Source organism: Myxine glutinosa, chromosome 5 (assembly GCF_964187855.1).
Source record: "Myxine glutinosa chromosome 5, kmMyxGlut1.1, whole genome shotgun sequence".
Taxonomy (NCBI): Eukaryota; Metazoa; Chordata; class Myxini; order Myxiniformes; family Myxinidae; genus Myxine; species Myxine glutinosa.
The window spans coordinates 182,303,591-182,330,151 of NC_136265.1; the positions used below are offsets into that span (position 1 = coordinate 182,303,591).

At 47.2% G+C, this 26,561-nt stretch overlaps 1 protein-coding gene across 2 annotated transcripts; it reads right to left on the bottom strand.

Moving 5' to 3' along the window:
- Nucleotides 1–815: 815 nt before the first annotated feature.
- On the bottom strand, nucleotides 816–24,876 carry LOC137416403 (septin-7). Of its 2 annotated transcripts, none has more exons than XM_068101973.2 (14): nucleotides 24,841–24,876; nucleotides 23,140–23,156; nucleotides 7,085–7,184; nucleotides 6,896–7,002; nucleotides 6,114–6,214; nucleotides 5,807–5,941; nucleotides 5,598–5,715; nucleotides 4,446–4,538; nucleotides 4,257–4,353; nucleotides 4,104–4,155; nucleotides 3,526–3,648; nucleotides 2,152–2,287; nucleotides 1,265–1,410; nucleotides 816–1,141 (listed from the first exon to the last, which is right to left on the bottom strand). In XM_068101973.2, the coding sequence occupies exons 1-14, from the start codon at nucleotides 24,845–24,847 to the stop codon at nucleotides 1,102–1,104; spliced, it is 1,272 nt and encodes a 423-aa protein (XP_067958074.1). In that variant the 5' UTR covers nucleotides 24,848–24,876; the 3' UTR covers nucleotides 816–1,101. The 2 variants fall into 2 exon arrangements, with proteins under 2 accessions (XP_067958074.1, XP_067958075.1); XM_068101974.2 differs by having other exon boundaries at nucleotides 23,140–23,153; nucleotides 24,841–24,867.
- Between the last annotated feature and the right edge of the window lie 1,685 nt (nucleotides 24,877–26,561).

Sequence of the window (26,561 nt, forward strand, 5' to 3'; positions counted from 1 at the left end):
CTGCCCCCCGTCGCCTACCTGAGCTGCCCACTCACATCCCCCAGGGTGAGGGAGGGAGGTTGAGGTGTGGCACGCTCCTGTGTGCGGGGTGGGGGGCAAACTCCTGTGGTGGTGGTGGGGGGTGGGGGGCAATCTCCTGTGTATGGGTGGGGGGCACAGATCTTTCTCATGGGGTGGGCATGAGAGGTGGGGACTGGGGAGGCATGCTCCTGTGTGCAGGGGAGGGAGGCACGGTCCTGTGGGGGAGAGAGGGGGAGGGGAAGGTCCTGTGTGCGGGTCAACAAAACTCGTTCATTATGCACGAGTGCACTTGATTCACGCGTTGTACTGAGCTACCAAGATGCCATTTGAGAATTGAACCTGCTAACACTCCCCATTTCACATGCATGGGAGCTTCCACAAGCATGCCGGCACTGCCAAGTGCGGCTAGTTGGGAGGCGAACACGGGGTGTGCTTCAAGGCTGGCTGGAGTGTTCATGGCAATAGTAAATACTCATATTCGTCTTCAACATCATGGATGTGTCCGACGAAAAACTGGTGGACTTGAAGGGAGGATGGGAGAATACTGTCACAGCTTCATGGACCAATGGGGAGAGGAAGGCCAATTCCTTTGGTTAAACGTTATTTTAGAAATCATCAAATTGAGATTCAACGAGTTAAGACCTTCTTAACTGTAAATTAGCAAACGAGGAGTTTACTCAGAATGTGTGTTTACATCATTAAACGGAGTTCAAACAATGTTGTGCAAAGGACCTCATGAGGATGGGATTAAACGATCGACATCGAACATACCAGTTGTGGGGTATACAGGCAGACAAGTGTAGGAAAGGTTTAATCTGACCGACAACAATTTACAAGAATACGCATGGTACAAATGTGAGCAATGGAGTAAAGTTACAAACAATAAAAAAAACCCCACTGCCTGTGACCTTCACACTCGTGCAAATAGAAAGATCCCGAGAATAGAGTACGAGGAAAGGAAGAGGGGCGAACATGGAGTCGGGTAAGTGGGACATCGGATGGACAAAGTCTTTAAGTTTGGCGACGAGCAAATGCAGGTTTAACGGTGCGGAAGGCTGGACCTCGTGAAGCCACGGAAGTTCAGAAGATCTTATTTTTCTTTTTGTTCCGCTCCAGCGTGCTGCAAAGAGGACAGGGTTCCCTTTAAAATGCCCGTTTGCTTCCTGAAGCCCTCTTCCTCCCCCAAAACAAAACCACATTGATCAAAATGGAAACGAAACGCCCAAGTTAACCCGGGACGCACCGTAATCCTGCGGTGGCTTGCTGCTCCAGTAGCACAATATGAGCTTCCATGCCTTGTCGCTCCTCTTCAAACTGACGACGACGTTGCTCCAGTTCACGGCGCTGCGCCTCCAGATTGTTCATCATGCTCTCCTGACGCTTCACCAACTTCAAACACACGCAGCACACGATCCATCACATCCGGTGACCGTCTTTATTACGTCAGCATCTCAAATTCACCATTTTTGTTTACCAACTATACACTTCGACATGACCAGCAGAGCAGATACCAGAACGGCATCGATCATCGATCTGTGCCAGCATCACCGACACGACGACAAACTGTCTGCACACACCCAAACTGTCTGCACACACCAAAACTGTCTGCACACCAAGGAGACCACAAGGCTCATGGCCCTGTGAACACTATCAGCAAAAATTTGTGAGCACATGGTAATCATGAAGTATGGAATTACAAGGGTTAACATGCTTGGAGCATCCTTTAGCAACAAGTAGATAAATTATTATCTACTACTACTACTACTACTACTACTACTACTACTACTACTACTACTACTACTACTACTAACTACTACACTCAATCGACAAGTATCGGGGATGCCTCTTCATGGTGGTTGTGCCCCCCAATGCAAGCTACTCATCGGCGTGTGACGCATAGGCCGCCGCGGCGAGCGACGTGTGGGCAGTGGTCCATTATTAAGGTTACTAACTCACCTCACACTCCAATCAATTTCGAATCCAGTTAACGAATCACAAACCATTAAAATGAGGGCCGTGCAAACGTGCGTCGCATAGTTGTGCAATGCACGCATCAAACAAACATTTTGTAAACATGAATCGTTTTCACCAAAGATCTACACGCTGCCGCTAACCTCACGACCGACTCACATCCGCCTCAGAGCTGCGCAGTTTCTGCATCTTCTCTTGTACTTTAGCTGCAAACACAGCATCCATCTCGGCCTCCATGCGCTGCAACCTCCCCTCTTGCTCGTGCCGTTCAGCTTCCATTTGCTCCAACGGACTCCTGCAAAGTCACAGAGAAAACACCAGCGTGGAGCACATGAAAAGATAACTCAGGCAGGTAGGTGGTCTTTCTGTCTTCTGCCGACTCCTCTCTGGCCTTGCTCCCCCAGCTCTATCTGTGCTCTGTCCCCCCAATATTCCTACAGGTCGCACAAGATCTGCCAGCAACCCTCTTATGGTGAAACTGCCAAAATCAAGGCTCTCTGCTCACCTTCACTCTTTCATTCCTCTTTTCTCCCGCATCTGGAACAAACTCCCAAACTCCCTTCAATCCCACTCGTCCCTCCAGGTCTTTAAAACAGCTGTTCCCCACCATTTATTATCTTCCCCCATCCAAAACCTTGATCTTTTCTACCCCCGTTAATTCACCCCAAAGTCACCTCCTTCAAATTCCGTTTTCTTTCCTGAAAGTCCATGTGGTGTCCATCTTGTTCATCCCGTGAACCCCGCCCCAACCTTCTCTCCCTTCCACAGATCTCCCGACGTCCCTGTTCCCTACTGGTGTTGTGCTTCCTTCCCTCACACTCCCCCTCGTCTCCCCCACTCCCTTTATTATGTGTTCTATGTGTTAGCTCTTACACGAGCCGCAACTTGGTATACAAAAACAAGACCGGAAGTGTAACAGCCGTGTAGCCGGGCTTGTAAAATATTATAAATCACAAACACACATGATTAGCTTTTCAAACGGTCACTAATGCTGTTTATAACATTAAACAAAGAAATTCGGAGGAATCCCGACATCCATGAGGTAAGTTTTACTTACAGAACTGAGGGAAAAATCTACTGTAATCGAGATTATACCCCACAGGGGTTGGGTACGTACCGTTTTGTTGGAAGAGACGTAACGTCTATGCTTTCGATATTTAATGGTCATTTTAACAATCGGTTTGTTTGTGTTTCACACTGAATGAAAAACGTTAAGGTAGAGGCATGGCGATTGTAATATATGACAGGTTCGACTAGAACGAAATTGGAATCAAAATGGCCGAGTGTGGAGAGTCAGCCGCCGCACCGCCGTAATAACATCAGACGTAATCATATCACCCCGTCATGTGGCCAGATCCTCAGCTCGGATTGGTATACGTTTGCGGGGACATACATACATACATATACGGACAAACACTGTTCTAGACGGCTTTGCCCTATGGGCTATGCCATAAAAAGTGGCGAGTAGCACACAAGGCCAGAAAAGTAAGAGTGCAGTACGGGAAGGATGATGACCCAAATTGAGAAACCAACCTCCCCAAAGAGCTCCGGGGCCGCGCTCCATCCGCGGGCCCGGCCAAGCCCGCCAGGCGTCGAGCCCGATAGTTCTCGTAGTGCACGGTGTTTGTGACATCCTTCAGATCCTGTAGATGGCATCTGTGGGGCGCAAAATGCTTTAATAAAACGAAGGTCTTCTTTTACTCTCACACACTCCAATCACCACATTCAAACATCCATAGTCCTCAAAACCTATTCCATCATTATTCCTTTATAAAAAATAAAGAGAATAAACCAGGTTAGCTTATCCGCAGTGAAACAAATTATATAAGCACCAGCATTTTGGCCTTTCCCTTCCCCAGGGCCCTTTTCACTTCGTGTCTCTCTCCAAGGAAGGTAAAGCCCAAAATGTCGGCGCTTCTAAGCTAGTAATGTAGATAACCCAAACCTAAACTGGCTTATTATTTGGGGGTTTTTCATTCTCTTGTGCCACCAATGCAGACCACCACCAGCTCTGTGCTGGAGTTAGCAACTACCTTTATTATGCTGTTGCCTGGCTTTTATTATCAGACAACTACACTTCCCCACTAGTGGAAACCACTCTGGTTGCTCACCTGAGCAGCAGGTCTCTAAGAACGGAGAAGTCGCAATGCTCAGCATTCTCAACTGAAAGGCACATGAAACCAACACTCGGAACACGGATCCAGCAAGCGGCGGCCCCCAAAATTCAGGGAGCTTCGTTACACTTTCAAAGGTCAGTTACTCACCTTCGGCTAGACCCCACGGGTATACACGGGCACGAACCTTGCGCCCGTTGGAGTCTACCAGCACGCTACTACCCATCACGGCCAATGGCATGGAGGCCTGTACTCCACACAAGGTTCAAAGGGTCTGAAGTTGGGTCAGCACAGGATAAAACAAATTAAATAAACAAGGCACCGTGACGAGCGACTCACCCGAGCTTTCTTCGTCTGCTTGCTGTCCTCTTCGTTATCTACCTCTGGAAAATCGTAAATACCTATTCCATTTTCCTGAATGTCTTTCAAAACCTGCAGAAGAAATGGGAGCAATTCCAACACAAAGCGCAGGAACGAGGCGTCGAAGCTAGCATCGGCTCGTTCGACCTTCACTACCATCAGTGGAACTACAACTCTGATATAATCAAAGGTAGCGCCAACAGATCAATCAAAGTAATCATTTACACAAACATCCAATTCATTTTGCATCACGTGTTGACATGCTAATTATATACAAAGGTGTGGTTGAGCTTGTGCGTAAACATTCCAATAGCATGTGGAAGCTTCACTTTTAAATTAATTAAAAACCGTGACATTAACTCCTGCCGGGATAAGGAAAATGTCAAAGATCAGAGCATGACCACGACCCTAATTCCAATGGCACGACATCACCTTGGAGGTCATGTGCAATGACATCTCCAGGATTGCCAGGTAAGTCCAAGGGACTAAAGGTAAAACAGATAAATTCAATCAAGTATCGCAAAAGATGAGTAGAGAAGAGTAGGAATAAAGGTGAGTAGGAATAAAAAAAAATTGAGTCGAGAAGAGGGTGGGGGGGGGGGGGGGGGGACCCAGAGGGCACCGAAGGGCCAACCATCATTAGGGAGGAGGGTGGGGGGGACCCAGAGGGCACCGAAGGGCCAACCATCATTAGGGAGGAGGGTGGGGGGGACCCAGAGGGCACCAAAGGGCCAACCATCATTAGGGAGGAGGGTGGGGGGACCCAGAGGGCACCGAAGGGCCAACCATCATTAGGGAGGAGGGTGGGGGGAGGGGGGGACCCAGAGGGCACCGAAGGGCCAACCATCATTAGGGAGGAGGGTGGGGGGAGGGGGGGACCCAGAGGACACCGAAGGGCCAACCATCTTTAGGGAGGAGGGTGGGGGGACCCAGAGGGCATCGAAGGGCCAACCATCATTAGGGAGGAGGGTGAGGGGGGGACCCAGAGGGCACCGAAGGGCCAACCATCATATAAATGATATCGCGTGTACAGGGAGCGACCGTGCCGCGCGTACGGGGCGCGACCGTGCCGCGTGTACGGGGCGCGACCGTGCCGCATGTACGGGGCGCGACCGTGTCCGTGCACATCACCTGTTTTTTGAATTGACGACATTCCTCTACAGTCATCGTGTCAGCTTTAGCCACCAACGGGATTATGTTAACCCTCTCGTGCAGCTGCTTCATGAACTCGATATCAATGGCCTTCAAGCTGACAAGAGGAACAGGTAAGACTGCATTTTGATCCAAACTGCGTGTGACGGTGATTTAAGCGTCGTCAGGATTACCCGGTTTATCCTCACCCGTGGCCTGTGGGGGACAAGAAGTAGAGACAGCAATGCACGCGCGTGTCGGGGAGTGGACGCCTGTTCACCCTTGACTCGATATTGAGGTGTTCTTCAAATTGACTCTCCACAAACTCGATCACTGGCTTCCAGCTGTGAGCAATCATGGGCAAAAGACAAGGTAAAAATTTGAGCGTGTACGACGAGCAAACGCATAAAAGGAGGAAGGGCAATATGAGGATGAAACTAAATGTGAGAGGAGGTGAAGGAGGCTGTGAGTCATTGTGGGGGTGAAAAGAGGTTCTGAAAAGTTAAACCTTCCTACCAATCAGCGTTGTTGATGGCATCACCAAAACCTGGCGTATCAATAACTGTGAGCAGAAGATGAACTCCACCCTCACGCAAGAGCACCCGTGTCTGCTGAATCTGGGGGTTTGGGTTACACATCGTAATTAAAGTCTTGATTGCTCATCCTCAACAACGCTCAGCTGCCATTACGTCAATCAGATCATTTCTGAACTCATGCCTTAGATCCTGGCCTTGGCAAAGTATTTTCTCTCAAGTCTATTAAAAGATCATCCCCCATCCACACTCACGATCACTCCCTGCATCCACGCTCGTGTCGTGATCATCACCTCTCCTCCCTCCCCCTCCCCCATCTCGGACCGATTGCCCACATACATCAATTCATCCATTTATCTCCCGATTGTGAAATGGTCGGTCTCCTTGTGTCCGATGTCTCGTTCTCCTCACTTCACTCTTTCTAATGTGCTCACCCGTGCACATCCACGATCTCTTGCACTCGTGGGTTCTTTCCCATTCCATTCCTCTCCGAGCCATTGTTACTCATTTTTGCGTTATTCCTCATTACCTCATTGGAAATGTACCCCTCCCTCCTCCCACACCGAACCCCCACCTTCCATCCAACCATACCACCTCTTCATTTGTAAACTTACGCCCTTTGCCGTTTAGCTCTTCCATGAGCATAAACCCTTGTGTATGTATATATACATATTAAACCCTTACAGCTTGAATCCCATAACTTCAAACCGGCGAGTGAGTGCAAAGCAATGGCAACTGTGATACTTGAAGGAGCACTGCACACACCTGAACAGTTTTCTTTGCGCGTAGTGAGGGCCCGGGGTACTCTGCAGAGTAAACATCTGCTAGGAAGAGCGAGTTGAGCAATGTAGATTTGCCAAGGCCAGATTCACCTGCAAAGCACCAAGCAAAACTGCATCAGCACCAGCGGATATGCCATCCCTCCCATATTCCCACGTACAATCGCATCCGTACCAACCACCATGAGTGAAAACTCAAACCCATGCTTCACTGCCTTGCGATACACTTGGTTGGGTACATTAGCAAAGCCCACATAGCCCTCCAGGTTCCGCACCTGCAGGGGGGGGGACAGTAAGAAGAAGAGCAATAATGTCAAAATGCAAACGTTAGAAAGTGCAAATTTGTCATTTTAAAATACACCATACACAACCAACAAGCAAATCGGGTATCTTCGTTATTATGCAAGTGAAGAAGAGTATTGACATTTGCTGTCAAATCAAGGTATGATGGCTGGAATGTGGATTTGTGTTGTTGTTGACATCCCTCCCATATTGTCCCCCGTCGCACCGCGGAGCGAAAGGGGGACAATGGTTTTCCCCTCCGTCCGTGTGTCCGTCCGTCCGTCCGTGCGTGCGTAAGCGAAGGACCGCATTCGAATTTGGTGTGTGTGTGCAACCCACGTCAAAATCCAAGATAGCCGCCGCCATGTATGTCTGATGCCATGTGTCAACCTTGTGAGCTGAATATCTTGAAAAATAAGCGAAGTACCAACTTCTAATCTGGTGTGTGGGTGTATCTAGGCACAAGGAAGAAGGCTATCGAAAATTGGGTCGCCATGTCAAAATCCAAGATGGCCGCCACCATATATATTGTTGCGAATATGGAATTTGGCCTCCATATCCGCTTGTAAATATTCCCCTATTTCCCCAATACTCCCCAACTATCCCCAATCCCCCATTCCCTAGTCCCATTGCCGGTAAATAACACTCTGTAGAACCGACCTTCCCCTTTTTCCCCCATTAAATGTCGTGCCCAGGTCCACCGCATCACACGTAGACAACTTTCGGACATCTTGCTAGTTATTCTTAGTCTATGTCAGTTAAGGACTCGTTTCCATTAATTATGACTCTTCGTTGCACCAGAATGTGATTATATGGCACCAGTAGTGAGTTTAGGACCTTTCCCATACCTCCTTCCATCTTCTTCCCCAAACAACAACAACAACAACAACTACAGCTACAACAACTACAGCTACAACAACAACTACAACCACGGCGCGCGGGGGGAGTGTGCGTCCTCCCACCAGCTCGGTTAGCCGCCATGACCATGCGCTCCACGGGGTTACCACGAAGGGGCTGGCTGTCAGCTCCTCGTCAAGGGCGGAGCCTGGTAAACCCCCCGCACGCACCCAATGAGAAGCAACGTGCCGATTCCACGAGGCGGAGCTAACGAGCCGAGGGCGTGTCACTCCCCGCCGGATATACGAAGCGACTCACCGGATGTGAGGTCAGATGCGCCCCCAGCTTGAAGAAGAGCAAGTCACTACCTCGAGCGCTGTGAGACCTCCCGCATCTCTGGACCGGACCGAGTCGATTCTGTCCCTGAGCCCAGGTGCACCTGGAGCCATCGATCCTGCCTTTCCTAGCCATCAATCCCCGTGTGAGTCAGCCTTTTGTCCCGTTTATCTGTCGTCTGTTGGGGTTAATATAAGATTGTGTCTAAGTGCTTGTCTTTCTATGCTGTACCTCTCGTCCCTGTAATCTGACCTTCCGAACGAATATAATCTCCTCCGGAGGTCTTGAGAACCGTATCCATGGTGTCGTGTCATTTTAATCCCAGCCGTGTGTCTTTTCCTTCATTGACCTAGCGTAGCGCGATTAGTCAACGTTCGGGTATAATCGGGTAACTTGTGCAGACGTGGTCATACCAAACCGCTCGGTAAATAACATCTAAGCCACGTCTGTAACAATTGGTGTCGAGGAGTGGAATTCGGACCCGGGACTAAATTTATTAGGCCCAAATTTGTAGTAGAGTCGATTCGGAGCGCGTTTCCCGCGCGAAATTATAACGGCGAAATTTGAATTTGTTATACGGAAATAAAAACCCGAATTTTGAAAGTCGCGCTATGGCAGACCAAGACAGCTGGGGTCCGGTAGTGGAGAGTGAGGCAGGGTCGGTCCAGGACCAAATTGAGGGACGTGAGGAGAGCGAAGCAGCGAGGGTAGCAAACGCACAAAATGGCGCCTCGCTGGTCACCGCGCCCGCGACCGTAGCAGCGCCGCCGATGGATTGGGGCCTATTTATGGAACAAATAAAGGCGCTCATGGTCCGGACAAGTGAAGACCTGAGGAATGACTTGGGGGGCCAAATGGGGGTAATGGGGAACCGGATGGATGCTCAGAGTGAGCAATTGGGGGTAATGGGAAACCAAATGGGGGTAATGAGGGACGAAGCGAGGGGTACTGGTGAGGGATTAGACAATAATTTTAGGGGATTAGACAATAATTTTAAGGGATTAGACGAGAAATTTGGGAAATTAGACAATAGATTAGGGGAAATACAGGAGGGGTTAATGGGGGTAGAAAACAGAATGGCCGCTCAAGAGAATCAAATGGAAGGGATGCAAAAGGGGTTAGAGGGGGTAGAAAATAGAATGGCTGCCCAGGAGAATCAGATAGAGGGAGTGAAAAATGGGTTAGAGGGGTTAGAAAACAGTATGGAAGGCAAATTGAGGGACATGAGGGACCAAGCGGAAAGGGAAGTTAAACAAATGGAGCAGCAGATAGAGGGGGTCAGAATGGGGGTAGAAACCAAACTGGATGCTCACAGGGAGGAAATGGAGCAGATGAGGGTGGCATCTGGGCAGGAGATGCAAGTGATGGGAGAGGAGATCAGAAGAGGAGTGAGTGAGGAGGTCGGAGGAGTGCGAGAGGAGGTGAGGCACTGTAAGGAGCACATGGAGAAGGAGGTGAGAAAGGGGACTGTAAAGTTACAAGGGGGCATAGAGGACCTGACGCAGGAGGTGGAGCAGCTAACAGAGGGACAAAAAGAACTAACGGACCAGGTAAAGAAGAACACAGCGGTAATAGGAGGGTTAAAAGCGACACAAAATGACCTAAAAAATGACTTGGTAGCGACGAAGAGGGAATGTCAGATGGTACGTGAGGGACTGACAACGAGGTTGGACGAGGTGGTAGAGGTAATGGAGACGAAGGACCGGCAGGTGAGGACGCACATGGAAACGGTCAAGGTAGCCTTGGAGGACGAGCTTGAGGAGACGTACCGGGGAATAAAAGAGGTGAAGCACAAATTAGAAGAAGTGGAAGAAGGGATGAGCGAAATTAAGAAGCGACGGAGAGGGGATAAGAAAGAGATAAAAGAGGAGATAAAAGAATTGGTCCAAAGTCTGTGTTTGGATCGTGATGATGTGCTCATTAACCGGATGAGGGATTCGCAGGTGATGGAGGAGAAGCGAAGAGGAAGAGGACCCGGTGTAAGTGGTGACCAATATGGTCGTGCGTATGATGCGCCAGGGGATTTAAGAAGCTGGGGGGTCGAGATAGACCCGGGTGTTCGTGAGAGGCCGTTGGTGAAGTGTGCGACAGGTCTGGTGTGCGAAAGAGGAGGTGTGCGAGAAAGTCCGACTCTGGGGTGTGTGAGGAAAAAGTGCGTGCCAAGGAGTGAGGGTGCTGGCGAGAGTGAGTCGGTCGTAGCGCGTGTGCGAGGGGGCACATGGAAGCGCGGTGTGGTAAGTGTTACAGAGGGTGTAACGGGAGAGTGTGCGCGAGAAAGGTGTGTGACGGACAGGTGCATGGGGAAAGAGTGCGCTGTCAAGAGTAAGGGTGAGTGCGTTGTCAAGAGTGGTGGTGAGAGTAGTGAGAGTGACAAGGAGCGTGAGTTGGGTGTGACAGGTGAGCGAGGATGTACACCTGGGATGGAAGGATGCACACCTGGAATGGTAGAGCGTGAGTGGGAATGCACGCTGGAGTTGGTGGTGAGGCACGTGGTTGGGTGTGCGAATGAGGGCACACCTGTGATTGTCACAGAGGAGGTGACAGAGGAGGGGGTGCGAAGAGGTGTGTTGGTGAGGTGTGCTACCAACGAATGTGTGCCAAAGTGTTCGGTGGTCAGGTGTGTGACCAAGGCTGTGAGTGGAATGGGTGTACCTGGGTGTGTAAGGAAAGGTAGGATGGGAACGGCTGGATGTGTGAGCAAGGAACGGGCTGCGGGGTGTAAGCGTCCAGGTGAAGCATCGACGTTAGACGGGGTGGAGTTTAGAACGACTTATAGCCGAATCGGGCCCTCGGTGCGTGCTGGGCCTCGCTTTGAACGGCCGCGTCCGTGCTCCACTAGGCGGAGCGGGCAGCCCGATAGAAAGGGTCGTCATGGCGACCACTTTTTGTTGAGGCAGTCCGGCAGGTCGAGATCGGGACATTGGATGGCTCCACGCCGAGATGGTGCGTGGGATCTCGGCCCGGGTAAGCCCCCGTCCCTGCACCGAGTGCCGGACGCATCCAGCCGCTGGCACAGAACAACCCGCATTCCTGGCTTGGCTTTACGAAGCCGGGCTTTAGAAGTGAATTGGCGCACCGAGAGGCATTAGTGAGTAGACTGGGTGATGAGGTTAGTGTTTTGGCCCCAAAATTAGAGAAAAACAAAATTTGATGATTGGCAAAGGATTGGCAGTAGTGATTGGCAGATGATGGGCAGTGATTGGCAAATTTTTGATTTGTTGAAATTTGATGTGCAAAATTGGTAGTGAGCGATGGGCCCGGTGGGTAAGGCTGGCATCCCTGCCACCCTTCCCATGGTGTGGGGCAAAGGAGCAATAGTTTATGGGGTGTATGGCAGTGAAAACTAGCCCGGGTGGGTTAGGTTATATTGTAGGGATCTAGAAGAGATTGACATTAGGTAACGTTAAGGTTAGTTAGTGACTGATACCTGTAGTGGGGACGCAGGTAGATTAGTGTGGATTATAATGACGTGGGAGCGCAATAGTTTAAAGGGACGACTGGGAAGCGCAAGTTTCAGAAGGGAGTAGTTAGCTGAGATGATGCCGTGTGTGTGAGAATTGAACAGGTGTGATTGCACAGGTGTGCAACTGGACAGGTGTGTGGAGCAGTGTGTGAGTAATGAGTGTTGTGGATCAGCGCGAATGCGCTTGGGGAGAGAAGGGTGCAGGTGGCACCAGGTGTGAGAGCACAGGTGTGCCAGTACAGGTGTGTGGAGAGAGTTGGAGTAAGTGGTACGGAGTGGTGTGCATGGTGCGAAGGTGTGGATGGGGGAAGAGTGGACCCCTATCACGGATACCCGGGGCGGGTAGTGTAAGTGTTAGGTAGAGGGTACAGGTAAATTGTGGTTGGATATTGGCATCTGTGGTGCGGTTGCAGAATGGTGTTGTGAATGGGTGCATTAGTGTTGTGGAAATGGCTGGGCGTGTAGCCTGTAGTGTGTGTAGTTGGTTGGGCACTCCACCACTGTGAGGATGTCGGCCAGGTGAGGCCGCAGGTGGGCTCTGGGAAGCCGGTAGTTGTGGATGGGGCCCGAGGATCCGGAGGACGGACCCGGGTAGCCCAGTGCCAGAGAGGGCACCGAGTGGGGAGAGCGCCAGAGGGCCTTCCCCAGGTAGTTAGGTTAGGGTAAGGAGCAGGTAAGCTCGGAGGCAACTGCAGTGGTGGAGGTGTGCAGGTGGGTAGACCCACTGGGAGAGGTACACGCCACAGCCCAGAAATTGTGCGAGGGCACCGAGAGATGAATCGGGGGAGTGAGACACCAAATTGAAAAGCACCACAGTTTGGCCAATGGGAATTGGTTTTTAGAACCCATAGTGTAAGAGGGCCAATGGTTTGGCCGGAGAAAGACCCCGGGTAGTGTAAAGTTGTTAAAGTCATTTAGGAAATAGTTAGGATTGATGAACCTGTCGCACCATACGCAGCCACTTACCTGTGGTGATGATGATGACTCCACACCTGTGTTTTCTTCGTTCTGTGCAGGAAATGAGGATTGCTGTGGATTTGTGAGACGCATCACGACGTGGATGAGACATTGGGGTGATTCCATCTCTCCCTCCCTAGGAGGGACTGATGATGAATTGGTGATAGCAAATTATGATGTTGAGTTGGAGATGGCAAATTTTGATGAGAGTTGAAAATGGCAAATTTGATTGGTTAGGAGGGAAAGAAGGCGAATTTGGTATATGGGAGGAACGGGGAAGACAGTAGGGATGTTTGTTGATTTGTAAAGTAGATGTTTATGGGTAGTGTTGTGTTTTGTGGGTACAGTAAGGGGTAAGGGAGGGGCCATGTAGGTTACCTGGTGGGGGGGGGGGGGGGCGTACGGTAGGAACGTACCTGTCTCACCTGGTTCCCATGTGCCCCCAGTGTGCATCATCTTATATTGCGTGCACTTTTGCGCCCTTACCACCTTACTCACTTGTCTGCTTCTTTTGTCTCCCACCTCCGAGGATCTGGTTTTGGGGCAGAGAGAGAAGAGAGAGAGGTGCTGGCTTCGCAGTTGTGGGCCTGCACTTTCGCTGCTTGCTGCTGGGATCGATACACCATATGGACCGCAATGTTTGTGGCCACCCACAATGGACCGCAGTTCTTTTGCGGCCAAGCACCACCCGTGGATGGACCTATGGGTCAACGTGGCACCTATGCCATACAGGTGAACCACTTATAGTTGGCCCCCTGACGGCCACAATAAAGAAATGGACGCGGTTGGCGCCTTTCTTTATTTTTCTAAGGAAGTAAGAACACCAAGTGCACCACACGAAGGCAAGACCAGCGGCAGAACATCGGCCGGCTGCGACACCACACAATGATTTATAGACACTTTATTGGTGCACCGGATGGTGCTCACTGTGTGATGGGGGTGGTGCTTGATGCTTGGAAGGGGTGCTCTGCACATTATTAAAGGCCGTAGGCCACAGAGCACTCGTGGGTTGGTGTATCGATGCTAGCATGCGTGCTCTCTCTATGCATAACATCTGCATGTGTTCCTCCAAAAACAGGTCCTGGATCGTAGTGTAAATATCAGCGTAGTCTTGTGTAAATAATGCTCCCTACCGGCTGTATGTTTAGTTTGAGGATTCTTTCCGGATTCGGTTATCCTGTGGGTGTGTTTCTGTGAGGAGAAGGGTGCAACGTCGCAGGGGGACATATTTACTCATTTGTGAATATCTGTAAAACTGTCGCACTCAGGGTAGAGTTAATAGTAGAGGGAACTACATTGCGTGCCACACTAAAGTAGGTAAAAATTTATCGGGTCGGGACGCCCCGAGGGTAGAGAAGGGTGCAATGTTGCGAATATGGAATTTGGCCTCCATATCCGCTTGTAAATATTCCCCCTATTTCCCCAATACTCCCCAACTATCCCCAATCCCCCATTCCCTAGTCCCATTGCCGGTAAATAACACTCTGTAGAACCGACCTTCCCCTTTTTCCCCCATTAAATGTCGTGCCCAGGTCCACCGCATCACACGTAGACAACTTTCGGACATCTTGCTAGTTATTCTTAGTCTATGTCAGTTAAGGACTCGTTTCCATTAATTATGACTCTTCGTTGCACCAGAATGTGATTATATGGCACCAGTAGTGAGTTTAGGACCTTTCCCATACCTCCTTCCATCTTCTTCCCCAAACAACAACAACAACAACAACTACAGCTACAACAACAACTACAACCACGGCGCGCGGGGGGAGTGTGCGTCCTCCCACCAGCTCGGTTAGCCGCCATGACCATGCGCTCCACGGGGTTACCACGAAGGGGCTGGCTGTCAGCTCCTCGTCAAGGGCGGAGCCTGGTAAACCCCCCGCACGCACCCAATGAGAAGCAACGTGCCGATTCCACGAGGCGGAGCTAACGAGCCGAGGGCGTGTCACTCCCCGCCGGATATACGAAGCGACTCACCGGATGTGAGGTCAGATGCGCCCCCAGCTTGAAGAAGAGCAAGTCACTACCTCGAGCGCTGTGAGACCTCCCGCATCTCTGGACCGGACCGAGTCGATTCTGTCCCTGAGCCCAGGTGCACCTGGAGCCATCGATCCTGCCTTTCCTAGCCATCAATCCCCGTGTGAGTCAGCCTTTTGTCCCGTTTATCTGTCGTCTGTTGGGGTTAATATAAGATTGTGTCTAAGTGCTTGTCTTTCTATGCTGTACCTCTCGTCCCTGTAATCTGACCTTCCGAACGAATATAATCTCCTCCGGAGGTCTTGAGAACCGTATCCATGGTGTCGTGTCATTTTAATCCCAGCCGTGTGTCTTTTCCTTCATTGACCTAGCGTAGCGCGATTAGTCAACGTTCGGGTATAATCGGGTAACTTGTGCAGACGTGGTCATACCAAACCGCTCGGTAAATAACATCTAAGCCACGTCTGTAACAATATGTTTGAACCTTGTGAGCGAAATATCTTGAAAAATAAGCGAAGTACCAACTTCTAATCTGGTGTGTGGGTGTATCTAGGCACAAGAAAGAACGCTGTTGAAAATTGGGTCGCCACGTCAAAATCCAAGATGGCCGCCGCCATGTATGTCTGAACCTTGTGAGCGAAATATCGTGAAAAATAAGCGAAGTACCAACTTCTAATCTGGTGTGTGGGTGTATCTAGGCACAAGAAAGAACGCTGTTGAAAATTGGGTCGCCACGTCAAAATCCAAGATGGCCGCCGCCATGTATGTCTGAACCTTGTGAGCGAAATATCTTGAAAAATAAGCGAAGTACCAACTTCTAATCTGGTGTGTGGGTGTATCTAGGCACAAGGAAGAACGCTATTGAAAATTGGGTCGCCACGTCAAAATTCAAGATGGCCACCACCATATATATGTCTGAACCTTGTGAGCGAAATATCTTGAAAAATAAGCGAAGTACCAACTTCTAATCTGGTGTGTGGGTGTATCTAGGCACAAGAAAGAACGCTGTTGAAAATTGGGTCGCCACGTCAAAATCCAAGATGGCCGCCGCCATGTATGTCTGAACCTTGTGAGCGAAATATCGTGAAAAATAAGCGAAGTACCAACTTCTAATCTGGTGTGTGGGTGTATCTAGGCACAAGGAAGAACGCTATTGAAAATTGGGTCGCCACGTCAAAATTCAAGATGGCCACCACCATATATATGTCTGAACCTTGTGAGCGAAATATCTTGAAAAATAAGCGAAGTACCAACTTCTAATCTGGTGTGTGGGTGTATCTAGGCACAAGAAAGAACGCTGTTGAAAATTGGGTCGCCACGTCAAAATCCAAGATGGCCGCCGCCATGTATGTCTGAACCTTGAGATGAATATCTTGAAAAATAAGCGAAGTACCAACTTCTAATTTGGTGTATGGGTGTATCTCGGCATGAGGAAGAACGCTATTGAAAATTGGGTCGCCACGTCAAAATTCAAGATGGCCACCACCATATATATGTCTGAACCTTGTGAGCGAAATATATTGAAAAATAAGCGAAGTACCAACTTCTAATCTGGTGTGTGGATGTATCTAGGCAGAAGGAAGAAGGCTATCGAAAATTGGGTCGCCATGTCAAAATCCAAGATGGCCGCCACCATATATATGTTTGAACCTTGTGAGCGAAATATCTTGAAAAATAAGCGAAGTACCAACTTCTAATCTGGTGTGTGGCTGTATATAGGCACAAGAAAGAACGCTGTTGAAAATTGGGTCGCCACGTCAAAATCCAAGATGGCCGCCGCCATGTATGTCTGAACCTTGAGATGAATATCTTGAAAAATAAGCGAAGTACCAACTTCTAATTTGGTGTATGGGTGTATCTCGGCATGAGGAAGAACGCTATTGAAAATTGGGTCGCCACGTCAAAATTCAAGATGGCCACCACCATATATATGTCTGAACCTTGTGAGCGAAATATCTTGAAAAATAAGCGAAGTACCAACTTCTAATCTGGTGTGTGGGTGTATCTAGGCAGAAGGAAGAAGGCTATTGAAAATTGGGTCGCCACGTCAAAATCAAGATGGCCGCCTTGCGTCTTCCACTTTGTCAACTCGCATCACTTCACCGACGGGGGACATAGGCGTAACGCTTGTTCTCACATACCATTGCATCTGTACCAAAGGTGGACAGAGATTATGTTTTCACCCGTTTGTCTGTTAGCACGATATCTCAAAAAGTTGTGGATGGGTTATGAGAAAACCTGCTGGACGAGTTGGTTTGGTGACATCACGAGCAGCTTCGATTTTGGTTCAGGTCCGGAACCACATCCAACTTATCAGTGCGATACAAAACGTAAACTGTTCATCTGGTGGGGACATGCACTACTAAGTGCCCGTTCTGGTTACCCTCGCCAGAGGACAGGGTATTGCATTTGGGTCCGTTTGTTTGTCCGCACAGAATAATTATCCTTTTCTCTGCAAGCGTTGGTCCTATTCACAGGAAATTTTCACCATAGGCACACCTACTCCTGTAGAATATTTTCAATCATAATTATGACGTCATAGATCAGTTGGTACGGGCACCATCTTGGAAAAACCAAAAAACTTTGCACCTCTAAATCTCCGAAAGCGCTACGTCGAAAAAATTGAGACAGCTCATTGTAAAGAACTCTCAATGGGGAATAACATATGTTAATGATGTCAAAGGTGCCTCCATTATGACGTCATAATTCGACAAGTACAAAATTTCATCCGATCAGGATGACATTTCTTCAGCGTCATCCAGAGATAAATTGGTGGAGAAAAAAAAACAATGCTGACGTCATCGGTCACGTGGTCCGGCCGCCATATCTTTTTTAACACAAAAGCCTTAAAAAAAAAAAAAAACCTGAAAACCCTTTTTCTCCGAAACGGTTAAACAGATCAAGGCAAAACATTACATGCATGATCGCATACCCATGACAAACAAAAAGTTCCATGACCATGATATCATAGGTCACATGGTTTGGGAGCTATGATTTTTTTCAAGAATAAACCTTTAAAAAGCCTCTCCTCCCGAACGGCTGAACAGATCGAACGGAAACTTCACACACATGTTCCCCATGCCTTGGGGATACCATGGTGTCCTTGAATAATTCATACGTCACATGGTTTGGCAGCCATATAGGATTGAACAAAAATCTTTTTAAAATTATATATACTAGTGAGGTACCCGTGCTACGCACGGGTGGGAGGCCAGAAGTAAACAGACAATGCAGAAATGGCGAATGCTAAAGCATGAAACCAATAAATTCCACATTCCTGTAGCACCTTCAATCGCACATCAGACATGGACAGAAAGTTTGTGAAGGACTTCCATGAAAAACGTACCCGTTCGCAAACAAACGGGTCCGTTTGTTCTATACCCAGTCAATGGCGAATCTGCATATGGCGATCCGCGAATATCACGCTTAGAACGTAAAACCGTCACGGCATTTCGTCATTCACTTGAACTCGATATCTCTTTTTTAATTCCAAACAGCATAACTCCAATCACAAATTAAATAGCATTAAAATAAAAAATAAACTTTTAACAACATTCGTGACATAAATAAATATTTAAATCCTGATGTGAATTTCCGTACGGTTGGGTGAACACAATTACGAATTCAAAATCGTAATTGTATTCACTCAATTCCAATCATCAATTGATACTTTAACAAAACGATTAACATTTAATGATTTAACATTACAATTGAATGACGATTGTATTGGGATATTATCAAACCCACGCATTGCCGTCATTTGTCCACTTCCGCATTTGCGGCAGGTTCTCATCAAAATCTAAACAGTATTTGTAGAATTTCAATAAAAGCCACATCACTGTTCATATCGGTAAATATTATTCCATCGTGTTTGGAAAAACTGGAAAATTGGAAAAACAATTTCGCCTATTTTACTCCAGGGGGTCCCAGGATTATCCACCCAAAATATCGTTGCAATAGGTTCAGCCGTTTTTGCGGTACCTGCGAATGGACGGACGGACATTTGGTGAATTATAGTAAGATATTGAACCACTTCATTAATCGATAAATCGACGTGAAACTTCAAAGTATTGTAGTAATGGAAAAGCAGAACACGTTTAAAATTTCAACATGATTGGTCTTATGGTCTGGGAGCCAGTTGTTATTGATTGAAGAAGAAGAATAAACTCTACTAAATTATCTTCTCCAGCCATGTGAGTTTTCAATATATCAATAAATTATGTACTGTTTGAAGTCAGTGGCATCCTGTCTATCAATTGTGTATGTCTATTAATTATGTACTATCGGAATGTACCTTTCAACACTTTGGACTGCTGAGACCCATTGGACCTTTGAAGAACCTTTAAGATCCCCCAAGACCCTTAAGACCACCAATATCCCAAAATACCCTGAAGACCCGGGGCCTTTGCTCAAACCTGATTGATCTCTCCATGCAGGTTGCTTCTGACAAACCAGACTTCATCTGCTTAACAGAAACTTTCCTCCTTCAAGATGTCTCTGATTCCTTAATATCTCTTCCTGGTTACTCCCTCCTCCGGTGTGATAGACCTGAGCCTCGTCCTGGAAGTGGGGTTGCTATCTTTATCAAAAACACCCTTCCTTACTCTCCCTGCACTGCCCTCTCTCCACCCCACCCCCAGGAGTACCTCTGGCTATGGCTTCCCCTTCGCTCCCACCTTTTGTTCATATGTGTGTTGTACCATCCACCAAACAATGATGACTCCATCTACATCTCGCTGTCTGATAACATGGACCAACTTCTATCTACTCATCCCAACTCTCTCTTCCTCATATGTGGTGATTTCAACTCTCATCGTGCCAGCTGGCTGGGTGTGGGTTCCTCTCACATCGGCTATGGCTCCTCAGCAAATGACTTCTGCGACCAACTGGGACTAACACAATCTGTCAATTTCCCGACCTGGATCTCAGTCAACGGAGCATCTTCTCTTCTAGACTTGGTTATGACAAACTTCCCTGCAAATGTCTGCTGCTCCTCTTCTGCTCCAATCGGTTCTTCTGATCATGTGCTTGTTTAAGTGGACATTTATCAGGCCATTCTCAGAGAGCCTCCTCAGCGTCGACGAGTCTGGCATATCACTCAGGCCGACTGGCACGGTCTTCAAGCAGCCATCAATCATCTGGACTGGTCTCCCATCTCTACTGCCTCTGACATCAACTCATCCTGGGAATTCTTCCAAAGTAAATTGCTCTCTCTCATGCACAGATTTATCCCATCTCGTTTTCAGTTGTCATACCCTTCCTCCCATCCATGGTACATGGAATCTTGTGGTGAAGCAGTTGCCCTGAAACAACTTGCCTTCGCCTCCTGGAAGGCAAATCCAACGGAGAGCAATCTCATTTCACTTTTACAAACCCCGGAACAAGTGTGTGTCTACCCTCAGGAGAGCCAGGAAACAATATCTCTCGAATCTCAAGACTGAACTCTCAAACCTGTCTCCCTCTTCCAAATCCAGGTGGCGTCTGATCAAATCCGTTTCTGGTGTTTGTTCCCCCTCCATCCCCACCCTTACCTCAAATGGCTACACAGCTGACTCCGCACGTGAAAAAGCTGAATGCCTCAACTCTGTTTGCCTCAAAATATTGTGTCTCAAAACCATCTCTCTCTGTACCCACCAGCCACCATACCTAGTTGCTCCTGGACTCTGTGTCCTTCTCTCCTGACAAGGTGAAGTTTCTGTCAATCCTCGACTCTGATTCTGTAACTGGACCAGACGGCATCAGCCCACCGGTCCTAAAATCCTGCTCCGCCGCTCTATCTCACCCTCTCTCTGTTCTCTTCACCCTCTCTTTTGCTCAAGCTCATCTGCCATCAGCTTGGAAATCACCAACATTACCGCTTCACACAAAAAGGTGCAAAAATAGATCCTTACAACTACAGACCAATCAGCCTGCTCCCAATAATTATCAGCAAAGTCGTTGTTGTTGTGCGTCTGTGTGTGTGTGTGTGTGTGTGTGTGTGTGTGTGTGTGTGTGTGTGTGTGTGTGTGTGTGTGTGTGTGTGTGTGTGTGTGTGTGTGTGTGTGTGTGTGTGTCTGTCCGCAGCATAACTACCCGATGATATCATCCGATCTTGATGAAACTTGGGTGGGAGGTTGATATCATGATCTAGTTGCGTCCTGTCTCGAGTGGGCGTATTGCGTCCATTGTGGGCAGAGCCACGCCCGAAAAAGATGTTCTTTGTTCTCAAGATGATGATTCTCAAAGATGTTCAAAGATGTTCTCAAGCTACGTCTTCTCCGAGGGGGTTGGTGGAATCTGACAGGGGTTTCGATATATGGTTAAGCCAATGTCATGTGTCTAGTCCCACGGAGCTCGATTTTTCTTTTTCTTTTGTTTTTTTAAATTAATTAATTAATTAATTTTTCCCCATTTCATTTTTCACCGAATTTTCGGTATTGTGTAGCTAACTAACCTCATAACTGATTATACATTATTTTCTATCTCATTTCAAGGTCAGTAACCTTCGTTTTGACATTTCCGGGCCTGGCCTGTCCGGGCCTGTTTCGGTTATAGTCCGTCCTTTGTCATTGAATACCGCTCACTCGTGAACCATCGTCATCTCCTGACTTGTTTTAAACCAATTTCAATGCTTGCTAGAAGACAGGGCAGCATGTAGAATCATACTAACATAATCATAAGACTTTAAACAATGAAATAACTATTGTGGGGTTAATCCCCCACCCCATGTCCCTCCTCAGACCCCGATTTTTTCCAATGCCATGAACAAACTTTGGCACATCACCTGGTAAAGGTTATGGTGAAGTTCCATGAAACCAAAGCTTTCAGAATCATTGGAATCTCCTGCGATGAAGCTAACTCAGAGGGCCTTTCACTCACTCACCGCAGGCAGGTTGGTCTTTCTGTCTTCTCCCGACTCCTCTCTGGCCTTGCCCCCCCAGCTCTCTCTGTGCTCTGTCCCCCAAATATTCCTGCAGGTCGCACAAGATCTGCCAGCAACCCTCTTATGGTTAAACTGCCAAAATCTAGGCTCTCTGCTCACCTTCACTCTTTCATTCCCCTTTTCTCCCACCTCTGGAACAAACTCCCTCACTCCCTTCAATCCCACTCCTCCCTCCAGGTCTTTAAAACAGCTGTTCACCACCATCTCTTATCTTCCCCCATCCAAAACCTTGATCTTTTATACCCCCACTAATTCACCCCAGATACACTTTTTTTGAAATTCGAACTTCTTTCGTGGAAGTCCTTGCAGTGTTCATATGTTTTATACCTCTCCCACCTCCCTCCAAGCCTTCTCCCTCCCACAGTTCTCTCGATGTCCCTGCTCTCAAATGTTGTGTTTGTGTCCTTCCCCCTCTCTCCCCATCTTGTCTACCGTTCCCCTTGTTTTGTGTTTTATGTGTCGGTTTGACTTTCTGTGATTAATGTTAGCTCTTTCACGAGCCTCGATCTTGTACACAAAAAAAAAAAAAGAAAAAAAAAATGGTGTGTGTGGTTTCAGAGAAGAGGGGGGGGGGGGGGATCAAGCATGGACCCACTATGACCCCGGGAAACACCCTAAAACCTAAAAAAAAATTAATGCCGTGAACAAACTTTAGTAACAACACAACAAATATCATTTGTGCCAAATTTGGTCATAATCCCATCAGTGGTTTTGGAGAAGAAGTTTCAAGTGTTTACGTACGGACTGACTGACGGACGACCGCGCCATCACATAAGCTCCCCTGAACTTCGATCCAGGTGAACTAAAAAAGAACCTTGGAAATGTTAAAAAACTGCTACGACACCACACAAACTGCAAATGGAAGCTTTCCGAGGCTCAGTAACGATCCTCAAAAAAGCCCTCAAAACAAAACTTTGAGAAAAAGAAAACTTCACAAACTGGTCCATAAATCATGATCCCTTCGAAAACGGAGGTGGATACTTTGAGACCTGGGAGAACTCCGTTCCACCTTCTTAAAACCGCATTTGGATATAACGACCAACGGCACACGCGCACACAAAAACACACTGCCATCTATCCCAGCCAACTCTCTCCACTCTCCCAAATCCCGATTCACACAATCTTTCCATCTCAGCCGAGGTCTCCCACTTTTCCTCCTATTTCCCTCAACCGAGCTGTTCCGTGCAAATCGGCACACAGTGACGGCCGAGGACCGGGACTGTGACATTTGGTTAACACCACCCCAATTGGTTGTGGCAAGAATTGACAAGGTGTGAAAGCATTATGTGGGAACATTTTGCTAACTCGGTTGACAGTAGGATGTAGTTGCAGAAAGTGGAATTTTACACAAGGCTGTTCCAGGAATGGAATGTACTGTGGTGTGAATGAGGTATTATACACTGTCCAACTACTCTATGTGGATCCGGTCGGACATATTCACACATCTGGTACTTACCGGGTTCAGCTTTTCTGCTGCGGGTTTGTATGGGTTGGGTAAGGTAGGGGAGGTTGGGATAGAGTAGGGTAGGGACAATACGGCACATTTAGTGACATTAAAGTGACAGTAAATGTGGCAAAAATAAACAAGGCATGTTAATAAAAGTGGCTTATATTATCCGCACGATCACAAGATTTCTTAAATGAAGCAAGGACATTGTCAACTACTTAAAAATCAAGGACTGTCAACTACTTAAAAAACCAAGGACTGTCAACTACTTACAAACCAAGGTCCTCGTCAACTACTTACAAACCAAGAAATAATACTTTGTTGCAGACTTTCTTGTCAAGGGTGATAAATGACAATGGTTGGTTTGCCATTGCCTTCCCAGCAGGAGTCCGGGCAGGAATTTGTGACACACACACACGTACACGCACACACAAGTACACGCACACACAAGTACACGCACACACACACACACACACACACACACACACACACACACACACACACACACACACACACACACACACACACACACAGAAACGTCCACACACACACGGAAACGTCCACACACACAAGGAAACGTCCACACACACAAGGAAACGTCCACACACACAAGGAAACGTCCACACACACACACAAACGTCCACACACACAAACGTCCACACACACAAACGTCCACACACACAAACGTCCACACACACAAACGTCCACACACACAAACGTCCACACACACAAACGTCCACACACACAAACGTCCACACACACAAACGTCCACACACACAACCGTCCACACACACAAACGTCCACACACACAAACGTCCACACACACAAACGTCCACACACACAAACGTCCACACACACAAACGTCCACACACACAAACGTCCACACACACAAACGTCCACACACACAAACGTCCACACACACAAACGTCCACACACACACACACACACACAAACGTCCACACACACACACACACACACACAAACGTCCACACACACACACAAACGTCCACACACACACACACACACAAACGTCCACACACACACACACACACAAACGTCCACACACAAACGTCCACACACACAAACGTCCACACACAAACGTCCACACACACAAACGTCCACACACACAAACGTCCACACACACAAACGTCCACACACACAAACGTCCACACACACAAACGTCCACACACACAAACGTCCACACACACAAACGTCCACACACACAAACGTCCACACACACAAACACACACACACACACACACACACACACACACACACACACACACACACACACACACGAATCACCCTGCCTGTGAAACACCGGCATGACAGTTCAGAGCTGGGTTGGGATTGGAAGCCAGGCTACACAGCTTGAGCTTGGAGTAGAGGAGTAGAGGAGAGATTGAATGATTGTGTGTATCTGTCGACCATCTTTCCAGGCTGTATATAAACATATAACCTCATCATAAGGACGGTATTTTTTAGTATTTTGTCGCGGTCACTTCCTTTCGAGAAGTCATTCGATGGGCGGCGGCCTCTCACAGATGAGATGTAGTGCGTGAGGTCGTCGAGCACACTCACTTCGATCAAACGCCATTCATTGAAAGGTAAAAAGGTAAGTAATAAGGTGTAAAGTTCGGGAGAACTTATTACAAAGAAAAGCGGAAAATAAAAAGCGCCGATTCCCTCAACGCTCATTAAAACACTCACCAGCCATGATCGCCGCCCGCCCGCTTTTCTGCGCATGCGCGGTGTAACCGGAAATAGTTATCTGTGTCATGGCATTTCCGCCAAAAACGCGTAGTTAGTAAATAACCCACCCACTGTCTAACTATATCTATACTACGTACGCTCCTAGTACAGTTTCATACATAGTTTAAAAAAATACTTTTAGATACATCGTTATTTTTAATCATTTTAAATTTCAAAGGCAACTATATATATATATATATATATATATATATATATATATATATATATATATATATATATATATATATATATATATATATATATATATATATATATATATATATATATATATATATATATATATATATATATATATACACACGTATATACAGTATATCAATATACAGTATATCTATATATACAGTATATCAATATACAGTATATCTATATATACAGTATATATATCTGTGCAGTGTCTGTGTTTGCACTGAACTACTCCCTCAAACTTTTGTGAAATCGTACCAAACTTGTGGTATGCACCTATCTCTCCCGTCGGTATGTCCTAAGGGTATTTTTTTGGAATAATTTTCCAATTGTTTTTTTTTGAGGGGGGGGGGGGGGGAATTTTTGGGGGGAATTTTTTTTTTTCAACTTAAGTTTTCATTTTCAATTGTTTATAAAATGTGATATCATGTATATTACAAATACATTTGTGCATTATGATTGGTGTAAACCATGACAAAGCAGCAACTCAGGTGCAGTCATTTATCTATATATCTACATATCTGGGCAGTGTCTGAACTGAACTGAATGAACTGTGTTGTCACTGAACTACTCCCTGAAACTTTTGTTTCCATAGTGGTGAAGTGTTTTTAATAACGTGGTGGTGGTTTTGAATCACGTGGTGGTGAGGTATTTTGAATTATGTGGTGGTGAGGTGTTTTGAATTTCGTGGCTGTGAGGTGTTTTTAATTACGTGTTTCATGGCTGTGAGGTGTTTTTAATTTCGTGTTTCATGGTGGTGAGGTGTTTTTAATTTCGCGTTTCGTGGTGGTGAGGTGTTTTTAATTTCGTGTTTCACGGTGGTAAGGTGTTTTTAATTTTGTGGCGGTGAGCTGTTTTTAATTTCGTGGCTGTGAGGTGTTTTTAATTTCGTGGCGGTGAGCTGTTTTTAATTTCGTGGCTGTGAGGAGTTTTTAATTTCGTGGTGGTGAGGTGTTTTTAATTTTGTGGTGGTGAGGTGTTTTTAATTTCGTGGCAGTGAGGTGTTTTTAATTTCGTGGCTGTGAGGTGTTTTTAATTTCGTGGCGGTGAGGTGTTTTTAATTTTGTGGTGGTGAGGTGTTTTTAATTTCATGGTGGTGAGGTGTTTTTAATTTCGTGTTGGTGAGGTGTTTTTAATTTCGTGGCGGTGAGGTGTTTTTAATTTTGTGGTGGTGAGGTGTTTTTAATTTCGTGGCTGTGAGGTGTTTTTAATTTGGTGGCGGTGAGGTGTTTTTAATTTTGTGGCGGTGAGGTATTTTCCATTTCGTGGCGGTGAGGTGTTTTTAATTTCGTGTTTCGTGGCTGTGAGGTGTTTTTAATTTCGTGGCTGTGAGGTGTTTTTAATTTCGTGGTGGTGAGGTGTTTTTAATTTTGTGTTTCGTGGCTATGAGGTGTTTTTCATTTCGTGGTGGTGAGGTGTTTTTAATTTCGTGGTGGTGAGGTGTTTTTAAATTCGTGTTTCGTGGCTGTGAGGTG

Bases quoted from the DNA above. Each gene is read 5' to 3' on its own strand.
- LOC137416403 (XM_068101973.2), bottom strand. The intron at 6,215-6,895 runs GTGTGTGCAGTG...CCAAACCCCCAG, and splicing joins GCGCAAAGAAAACTGTTCAG to ATTCAGCAGACACGGGTGCT. The intron at 4,156-4,256 runs GTGAGTAACTGA...TGTGCCTTTCAG, and splicing joins CCCGTGGGGTCTAGCCGAAG to TTGAGAATGCTGAGCATTGC.